The sequence below is a fragment of the Mus caroli genome, chromosome 17 (assembly GCF_900094665.2).
Source record: "Mus caroli chromosome 17, CAROLI_EIJ_v1.1, whole genome shotgun sequence".
NCBI classification, from domain to species: Eukaryota; Metazoa; Chordata; class Mammalia; order Rodentia; family Muridae; genus Mus; species Mus caroli.
In genome coordinates this window covers 11,085,393-11,095,214 of record NC_034586.1, presented here as the reverse complement: position 1 = coordinate 11,095,214, position 9,822 = coordinate 11,085,393, and the positions used below count along the sequence as shown (strand labels likewise).

Genomic DNA, 9,822 nt, shown 5'->3' with positions numbered 1-9,822 from the left:
AGAGAGAGAGAGAGAGAGAGAGAGAGAGAGAGAGAGAGAGAGAGAGAGAGAGCGCACTGTAGACTTTTTCATTGTGTGTGGAGATGTGATATGCATGTAAGTAAGTGTGTGTGCCTTTGGAGACCAGATGTGTCACAGCTGCTGTTTATTAGAAGCTGTTGTGAGCTACCCAGCAGGTGCTGGGAATCCTAACTTCTGTCCTTTGATGAGCACTAAGTACAAAATCTTAACTACTGAGCCATCTCTCCAGCCCAGATATTTGTTGTTTTAGGATTGAATCTAAGACGTAAGAAAAAAAATCAGTCTTTAGGAGTGGTAGTATAAAAACAATGCATTATATGCATGTATAAAATTATCAAAGAAGTAATTTATAAAAATTACACAACCAGTATCTACAATAACTTTTAAAATAGCAACTTTAAAGAGAAACCAGTCTGTGTGACTCAGCTGTCTGTTTCTACCCAGATCACTGCAGGGAGCTCGGATGATGGAATGGAGGTGAAACTCAGGCCTTTCACCCCTGCCTTTCCTCTCTCCATGGTGGATGGCTCCTCTGAGCCTGATACATGGTGCCTCCTGGATTGTTTCTGACCATCACAAAGAAGTCCTTTACCTTGCCCCTTGCTTTGAATCCGGCTCCCCCCCCCCTTTTTTTTTTAAAGATTTGTTTTTTGTTTGTTTGTTTTGTTTTTGTTTTTTGTTTTTCGAGATAGGGTTTCTCTGTGTAGCGCTGGCTGTCCTGGAACTCACTCTGTAGACCAGGCTGCCCTCGAACTCAGAAATCCACCTGCCTCTGCCTCCCGAGTGCTGGGATTAAAGGCATGCGCCACCACGCCCGGCTGGATTTATTTATTTTTAATGTATATGAGTACACTATCACTGTCTTCAGACACACTACAGATGATTGTGAGCTACGATGTGATTGCTGGGAATTGAACTCAGGACCTCTGGAAGAGCAGTCGGTGTTCTTAGCCACTGAGCCATCTCTCCAGCTGCCTTGAGTTCGTTTGTTAAGCTTTCTTTTTCTGTCTGCTTTGGTGGTGTATGTCTTTCCCCTGGTCTAGTGGAGGGGTTATGATTTTTGGATCTTTGCTGAGTCCTTTTGCTTGGTTCTGACACTTCACAGTGGCCCTCCAGGTTGTTCCTCTTCACTGTTTCCTCGCTCTTGTCCTCGCTGTCCTTGCTTGCCTGTCCTGATTTTCTCCACAACTGCAGCTTATTTTTTTTTTTTAAAGATTTATTTATTTATTATATGTAAGTACACTGTAGCTGTCTTCAGACATTCCAGAAGAGGGCGCCAGATCTCGTTGCGGATGGTTGTGAGCCACCATGTGGTTGGTGGGATTTGAACTCTGGACCTTCGGAAGAGCAGTCGGGTGCTCTTACCCAGTGAGCCATCTCACCAGCCCACTGCAGCTTATTTGTTCCTCATTCTTGTTGCCTGTGGATAGTCCATCTTTTTGTCTTGTGTAAAAGTAACTTTTATTCTCTCGATGTCAGAGGGTTGCTGCCTCTGTCTGCTAACCTGGGCTTAGTCCTGGAAGCTTGTGGCCTAGGCCTAGAATGTTTTCAGCCTCTGAGACTTGTTGCTGAGTAAGCTCACCCTTTCTAGTTGTTTCTGAACTTGGGCTGGCTGATTCATCTCAGCTGTTCTGGCCCAACACTGGCCTCTCTATGCTGACTGATTGAAACTGGCTTTTCTCAGCTTCTGACTGAATTGCTCTGCTTGACCTCATATTAACTTTGGCAATATGTTCTAATCTTCTGGCTCCTTCTCAGTCTCTGGCTTGTTCTGTCCTCACCTGTGTCTGGCTTGTACTCTGCAGCCTGTCTCTGTACCCAGTAAAACTATCTTATGTCTCCTCTCTTTCCCCTCTTCTCATTTCCCTGCTCGTCTCATGAGAGTTGGGATATCCTGTTCTGTCAGATCTTATTCGTCCTTTTCTGCCATTCACTGACATCATTTTCAAATATGGGTGCTTTCTTCTAAAACTAACTTTACCTTTATTGTTTGAGATTAAAGATGTATGCTAAGGCTGAGCCACACTACAACTAGAAGTAGGTTTTCCCAGTAAACAACAGAATCATGGGATTTGCCATGTGATCAGATTTCCTGCAACAATCTTGTTCTGATTTTTTAAATTCCCTCCTTTATTTTTTAAATTCTGTTGTTACTTTTATTTCTAGTGTCTTTTAAGTTTTTTTTTTTTATTATATTTTTGTTCTGCGTTCTCTACATTTTTTTTAATTCTTGTATTCTGTATTTTATACTGGGGCTCTTAATTATAATGGGGTGTTAATTTAGGGCTCTTCCTTCATCATGAAAAGTGATGCACCAGTCTGATTAGCAGTCCTAAGCAGTATTCTAGTATACATTATTACTACTATAACTTCTAAACATTTAGTTCTTTGATAATTTCATACATACATATAGTACATTACAGTTCCCATATACCTCAAGATGAGTGATCTTTAGTCTTCTAGGCTTACAGCTGGAGCTTTTTGTTAGTCAGTGTTTTGTCTCTGTTTTATGCTTCTGTTCTTTCCTGTCCACTCAGCCAAGGTCACCAAGTATGCTAAAATCTCAAAAGACTTACTGGCTTTTAGGTAGTAGGATGGGTTTTAAGTATAGTTTTCTTACCTTTTAGGGTTTGAAATAAGCCTTCTTTGCTTTCAAAGTTTCATTTGAATAATCTGATGTTTGTCTGATGGGTCTACCTGTTTCTCTCTTACCACTTTCTCTGTGCTCTTTATTCTATATACTGCTGTGCCAGGGAAATGTTAGTGATCCCCCAAAACACACAGAGGAGCCAATTTTTTTAAAAAAATATTTATTTATTATATGTAAGTACACTGTAGTGTGTCTTCAGACACTCCAGAAGAGAGCATCAGATTTTGTTATGGATGGTTGTGAGCCACCATGTGGTTGCTGGGATTTGAACTCAGGACCTTTGGAAGAGCAGTCGACACTCTTACCCACTGAGCCAGCCCCAGAGGAGCCAATTTGATGCAACTCACAGCAGGGTCTTTATTCTATTTGAGCTAGCTTGGGGCTTCCCAGCAACCCACCTCAGGACGGTTTTCGTGGTGGTAGAGCCCTGAATGTCTGTCAGGGCAAGACTTTATAGTAAACAGCAAGCAGGGAGTACATGTGCAAGCATCTAATTAGAAAGCTCCTGTGGCCTTTAACATGATTGGCTGGTGCTGGGAATCATATTATAAACTTAACTTCTGCTCCCCTCTGCATTGGTGGTCGTTAGAGAGGGGTGGGCTTGTAACCTGGGGTGCAGGTTTGTTGGGGGAATAACCTGGAGACACTGGTCTGGTTGAGGGTGTAACCTGGAGATACTGGTCTTGTTATGGGTGTAACCTGGAGACTAGAAACATCTTCCTGTCCTTGGAAATATATAATTACATAAAAAGAGGAAAGATCAAGGACAGGAAGATGTAGGAATTAAAGGGGGAGGGTGTATGAAGTGTGGCTAAAGAGTAAAAAATTGCCTTTGGGGCCAGCCTGCTCTACAGCTCTGACTGCTTGGACTAGACAGAAAAACCCTGTCTTCAAAAATCCAAACAAAAACCCCTAAATTGTGTACAAACAAAAGCAAAACGACTATGAAACATATGCAAGAGTAGAAATTAAATAATAGAGAATAAGAGATAAAGGGAATATTTACAAAATTAATTGCTGGCACATCTGTGCTGAGTTGAAAGTGAGGTGCTCAAAACACCCTTGTGTGCTGGAAGGGATACTGGGACACATTTTTCCCTGCAGTCTGTGTTCTCAGGGGTTTTCGGGGGCTGTTGAAGCTAGAGGCCTGCTTCTGTGGTCACCTCCGGTTTCACCAGGGATCTTGATCCATAGTTTCTTGTGGTTTGGGTTTGAGTTTTGTTTTGTTTTGTTTTTTTTAAGGTCTCAGTCTGTAGCCCAGGTTTGTTGTTATCCTCTTATTTCAGCTTCTCAACTGACAGTATTACAGACACTCCACAGTTGGTTTTGTTTTGTTTTTTCTTTTTTGTTTTTCGAGACAGGGTTTCTCTGTGTAGCCCTGGCAGTCCTGGAACTCACTCTGTAGACCAGGCTGGCCTCGAACTCAGAAATCCACCTGTCTCTGCCTCCCAAGTGCTTGGATTAAAGGCGTGCGCCACCACTGCCCAGTTTTTTCTTTTCTTCTTTTCTTTCTCTTTCTTTCTTTCTTTTTTTTTTTTTTGTTGTTGCTGTTGTTGCTGTTAGCACAGTTGTTTTTAAAAGACCTCTTCTAGGGGCCGGAGGGATGGCTTAGTACTTGCTACTCTTTCAGAGACCCCAGGGGCTAAGTTCCCAGCACCCATATGGCTTCTCACAAAGGTCGGTAACTTAAGTTCCAAGGGAATCCTGCCCTCCTCTGGCCTCTTCAGACACTATACACATCATGTACCTACAGGCAGGCTGCAGGCAGGCAAAACACTCAGACACAGTTTTTAAAGACTGTCTAAAATTGTAGTTATGTGTTCTTTGATAAAAATTCCAGGTCTATATAAGCATATGGTACTGTCTTAGTTAGGGTTTTACTGCTGTGAACAGACACCATGACCAAGGCAAGTCTTATAAAAACATTATTTAATTGGGGCTGGCTTATAGGTTCAGAGGTTCAGTCCATTATCATCAAGGTGGGAGCATGGCATTATCCAGGCAGGCATGGTACAGGCAGAGCTGAGATTTCTACATCTTCATCCAAAGGCTGCTAGTGGAAGACTGACTTCCAGGCAACTAGGGTGAGGATCTTAAGCCCACACCACAGTGACACACCTACTCCAATCAGGTCACTTCTATTCCAACAAGGCCACACCTCTAAATGGTGCCACTCCCTGGCCCAAGAATATACAAACCATCACAGGTACCTTCCAGTGTTTCTCAATAGTAGAAATTTTAAAAGTTCTGTATTAAAGTCAGTTCCTTGGGTGGGGTGTGTTTGCCCTGGTGCAGATATGAAAGTCAGAGGACAACCTTCCAAAGCTGGTTCTGGCCTGTCACCAGGTAGGTTCTGGGGATCAAGTTCAAGTCAGCAGGCTTTGCAGCAAGTGCCATTACCAAGTGCCCTGGCCCAGTCTCATCAGTGTGCTAACTCACTCTGAGGCTCTAAGGAGGTTAAGTATATTAACCTCTTCAGTAACTGAAACCAACACCCTGACCACACAAGGTACAGCAGAGTGCAGCAGTTGGCTCCAAGATCTGCTTTCTTTAGCTTTTAGACAGTGATGTGGTTTTATGAATGAGTGCCACCTTTCTAATAACTTTTTTTTTTTTTTAAGATTTATTTATTTATTATATGTAAGTACACTGTAGCTGTCTTTGTCTTCAGACGCACCAGAAGAGGGCATCAGATCTCATTACGGATGGTTGTGAGCCACCATGTGGTTGCTGGGATTTGAACTTCGGACCTTTGGAAGAGCAGTCGGGTGCTCTTACCCACTGAGCCATCTCACCAGCCCCTCTAATAACTTTTAAGATGCCTTTTTTTTTTTTTTTTTCTATTTTGAATACCGCAGAAATACCTACCTATGTTAGAAACAAACAATAATTTCAGTATTTCACAAAGAATTCACAAAGTCAAAGTATCAAACCAGGCTGGCAACACACCAGGGTTGTTATCCTGATATTTTTTTCATCCTTGGTGATAGTACCTCATCCCATTAGTGAAAGCTCCGGGTCACTAACTGGCACAGTTGGCTAATGGGCATGAAGATTCAGGAAAAGTGATTCCTTACCAGGCTGCTTTAATTTAATTTTTTTTCTTATAACTGTGTAATAAATGTATATATTTACAATTATCTTTTAGGATAAATCCTGCCAAAAGGCATAGTTTGATTTCAGTGGAGTCTGTAAGGACCGCTGGTTGGTTTTTTTGTATTGAGTTATGTTTCTCTTACAGGAAAAAAAAATTTCTCTTGGCCTAGAGAGATGGTTTAGCATTTAGAGTCCTTCATGCTCTCAGAGGACCCATTTGGATTCCAGCACACACACTGGGCAGCTTACAGTTGCCCGTGACTCAGTCCCAAGAAATCTCTTGGCCCTCATGGGTACTATACATGTGACGTTCACACAGATATACACATAAATAAAAATAATCTCTATTTTTAAAGTTATTCCTTATTCCAGTAATTCAAAGCAAGCTGTAACATTTTGGGCAAAACAAAGCACTTAATAGTACACATTTGTGTTTTGCTAAAACTCTTTATTAAATATTAAATAAAAATTAAATAATTCCATTAAATAGAAATTGGTGGTATTTGGCAGGGATGGTTCTCACTCTGTACCTGAGTCTACCATGAATTCACTATCCTCCTGCCTTAGCCTAGAATGTGGTGTCTTAGTTCGGGTTTCTATTGCTGCAGTGAAACACCATGACCAAAAAGCAAGTTGGGAAGAAAGTTTATTTGGCTTAGATTTTCATACTGTTGTTCATCATTGAAGAAAGTCAAGATGAAACTCAAAACAGTAGGAACCTGGAAGCTGGAGCTGATGCAGAAGCCATGGAGGGGCGCTGCTTACTGGCTTGCTCCTCATAACTCGATCAGCCTGCTTTCTCATAGAACCCAGGACCACTGGCCCAGAGACGGCATCACCCACAGTGGCTGGGCCCTCCTGCATCAATCACTAAGTAAGAAACAGGTCAGGCTACAGCCTAGTCTTATGGAGGCAGTTTTTCAGTTGAAGTTGTCTCCTCTCTGATGACTCTAGCTTGTGTCAAGTCAACATAAAACTAGCTGATGCAGGTGGTTTTTTACAGTATATTGTTAAAAGGTATGTTCATCGAATACTAAAATGATAGACAATAAGTCTGTGGTATTATTACTTAGATTTAGCTCTAAGAAAAATTTAAGCTATTGGGTTTATTCTAAAACTCTACAAGCTTATTTGTTAGGAATAGCATGAAGATTTTGGTTAGAACTTCAAGTAAGGCCTGTGATCATTACCCAATGTGTCTGAATGGCCTGCCTGCCCAGGGCCATGAGACAGTTGTCAATGACATTAGTTTTAGACAAGTTGACCACAGTGTTAGGTCACTAAGATATGAACCTCTTGTCTCTGACCTCATTCCATAAAGACTCGTCTGCTGGGGTCCACTGCACCACAGTAACTGTGTTCTGACCTTTGTTTAGCTAAGTGGATAGATAACACTCTGCATCATGTTTTGACTTCCTTTTTACAGTGTTGTATGTACTCTTTCTTCTTTAAGGAAAGGGAGCTGTGTACAGCTTTGACCCAGTGGGCTCTTACCAGAGAGACTCTTTCAAGGCGGGAGGCTCAGCAAGTGCCATGCTGCAGCCGCTGCTCGACAACCAGGTAACGTGCTTGAGCAGAGCTCTGCCTGTGGCAACCTGGGCAGCTGTGGTAGCCTCCAGTTTCTCATTCTGCTGAGATGCTGCTGAGGTTTTCTGACACCGCTCTTTTCTCTGTTCTGTCAGTGCCCTTTAGCCCATGGCTCTATAGGCTCTGTCTGCAGCCATTGGTCATGTCTCGCTTATCCCATGCCATCTTTACCTTACATCACACAATGCCTCCTTCATTACCCTTACTGTTTCTGGGTTATAGTCAATTCCCCAAACTTTTAATTTGCGCCCCCCTCCTTTTTTTTTTAATACCACCTTGATCCAGACCTGCATTTACTGGGTTTTCTCAGAGGCCTTCAGCCTCCAAGCTCAGTAACCCAATCCGTGCTGCTCGAGGTTCCTGTGCTTGTGGTTTCTGCTGCTGTGTGTTCATCTCACCTGTGCTACACTCTGCCTTCTCCTATCTGATCCCGAGCTTTAGTTAGAAATGTTTGATGCTCTTGTAGTTCAGTGCCTTCTCCTAATTTTGATCCTACTGCCATTACAAGAATACCATGACCAAAAGCAACTTGGAGAAGAAACTCAGTTCATTTCAGTTTAAGAGCTGGTACTCTGTAATGGAGGGAAGTTGAGGCAGGAACTGAAGCAGAGACCCTGAAGGAATGCTGCTTACTAGCTTGTAATGGCTGACTCAAACTCCTTCCTTACCCACCTGCCCACAGTGGGCTAGGGCCTTAATCTGGAAAACATCCCACAGACTTGCCTGCAGGCCAGACTCATGGAGACATGTTCTCAGCTCCTAGATAACCCTGCCTAAATTTTTCTGATGGAGTTGCCTAGGCCCCCTCTTCCTCCTTGTTATATTTTTTACAGTATCTGTATCTGCCTCCATGTGTGCTTTTGAGAAATTGGGAGCATTGCCCCATTTCTGTTGTATTTAAGCTGGGGCTAGAATATCCTTAAACTGGAAGACACCCTGATGTGACTCGATACATCCAATTCAGATCCTGGGACATGGGGATGTTGTATGCTGTGGGCGGTTGGGGCCTGAGGTCTTGGGGACAAGTGATGCTCCATGGGAGTTTCTGTCTCTCCAGGTTGGTTTCAAAAATATGCAGAATGTGGAGCACGTCCCCCTGACGCTGGACAGAGCCATGAGGCTGGTGAAAGATGTCTTCATTTCTGCAGCCGAGAGGGATGTGTATACTGGAGATGCTCTCAGGATCTGCGTCGTGACCAAAGAGGGCATCAGGGAGGAAACCGTTCCCCTGCGGAAAGACTGATGTGTGGGTCATATATTGGAGCTGTGGCACAAGTTTGTTTTATTAAAAAGAAATGTGAAGTACTCATTTTCTTACACTGTGTCTTCTCTAAGCATGGCAAATTGGGAAGAATTTCTTCCTTAGGGGTTGGAGAGAGAACTCTCAGTTTAAAAAGTTTGGCTCTTGCAGAGGACCTGAGTTTAATTCCAGCACCCACCTGTAACTCCAGTTCCAAGGGATGCAGTGTCCTCTTCTGACCTTGACAGGCACATGCAAATACCCACATACAAATGTATGTAATGAAAAATAAAACCACTAATAAAATTTCTTTTTCTTTATCTGGATATATTAATTTATTTAGAGATTTACTTTTCATCATGTGTGTGTTTCCGTGAGCATGTGCCACGTGCATAAGTATTTATGTGAACAGGGTATGCAGGTGCCCAGGGAAGCCAGAAGCAGGCATCAGTTCCCCTAGAGCTGGAGTTACAGGAGCTATGAGCTGTCAAATGGGTCATCTAGAAGAGCCACACACGTAACTATTGAGCCATCCCTCCAGCTCTATATTTTTGTATTTTAAGAATAAGGAAAGTGGGACTAAGGAGGTGGCTCAGTGGGTGAAGGTGTTTGCCACCAAGCCTGACAGCCTGAGTTCTGACCCTTGGATCTCTGTGGTTAATTTGTTCTCTGGCTAATACATACACATCTTGTGTTTTAAGATTTGTGTGTGTGTCTGTGTGTGTGTCGTGTGTAACCATGTATCCGTATGCACACAGAGGCCAGATGATGGTGTTGAGCTCCTGGATTGGAATGAGAAACCCTATATGGATATCTTCAGCATTAGGATTTTACATACATTTACATCCACACTTAGATACAATATTGTGAATACATGTGGACATGCAAGTATCTCTACTGGGATATAAGTTTCTTTGGGTATGTGTCCAGGAATGATGTTATAGCTGGGTCCTATAAAACCTGTTTTTGCTTTTTTTTTTTTTTTTCTTTTTGATAAACTTCTGATTTCCATAGTGGCTGCACTAGTTGACACACCAACAATGTGTGACTTTACCCAAGTCAGTGTCAGTACTTGTCTATTGTATTCTTGATCATTTTGTTTGTTTGGGTTTTTTAAGACAGGGTTCCTCTGTGTAACAACCTCTGGCCGTCCTGGAACTCATTCAGAGGACCAGGTTGGCCGTCCTGGAACTCATTCAGTAGACCAGGTTGGCCGTCCTGGAACTCA

The 9,822-nt window shown here is 42.7% G+C and overlaps 1 protein-coding gene across 2 annotated transcripts in view; it reads left to right on the top strand.

Annotated features, from left to right (window-relative positions):
• Positions 1–8,914, top strand: part of Psmb1 (proteasome subunit beta 1) — a 19,817-nt gene extending 10,903 nt beyond the window's left edge. For both annotated transcript variants that reach the window (XM_029471556.1, XM_021186520.2), the window contains 2 exons: positions 7,221–7,327; positions 8,412–8,914. In XM_029471556.1, the coding sequence (XP_029327416.1) occupies positions 7,221–7,327; positions 8,412–8,597 (293 nt within the window). In that variant the 3' untranslated portion in view covers positions 8,598–8,914. The remainder of the gene's footprint in view (positions 1–7,220; positions 7,328–8,411) is intronic.
• Positions 8,915–9,822: the final 908 nt, after the last annotated feature.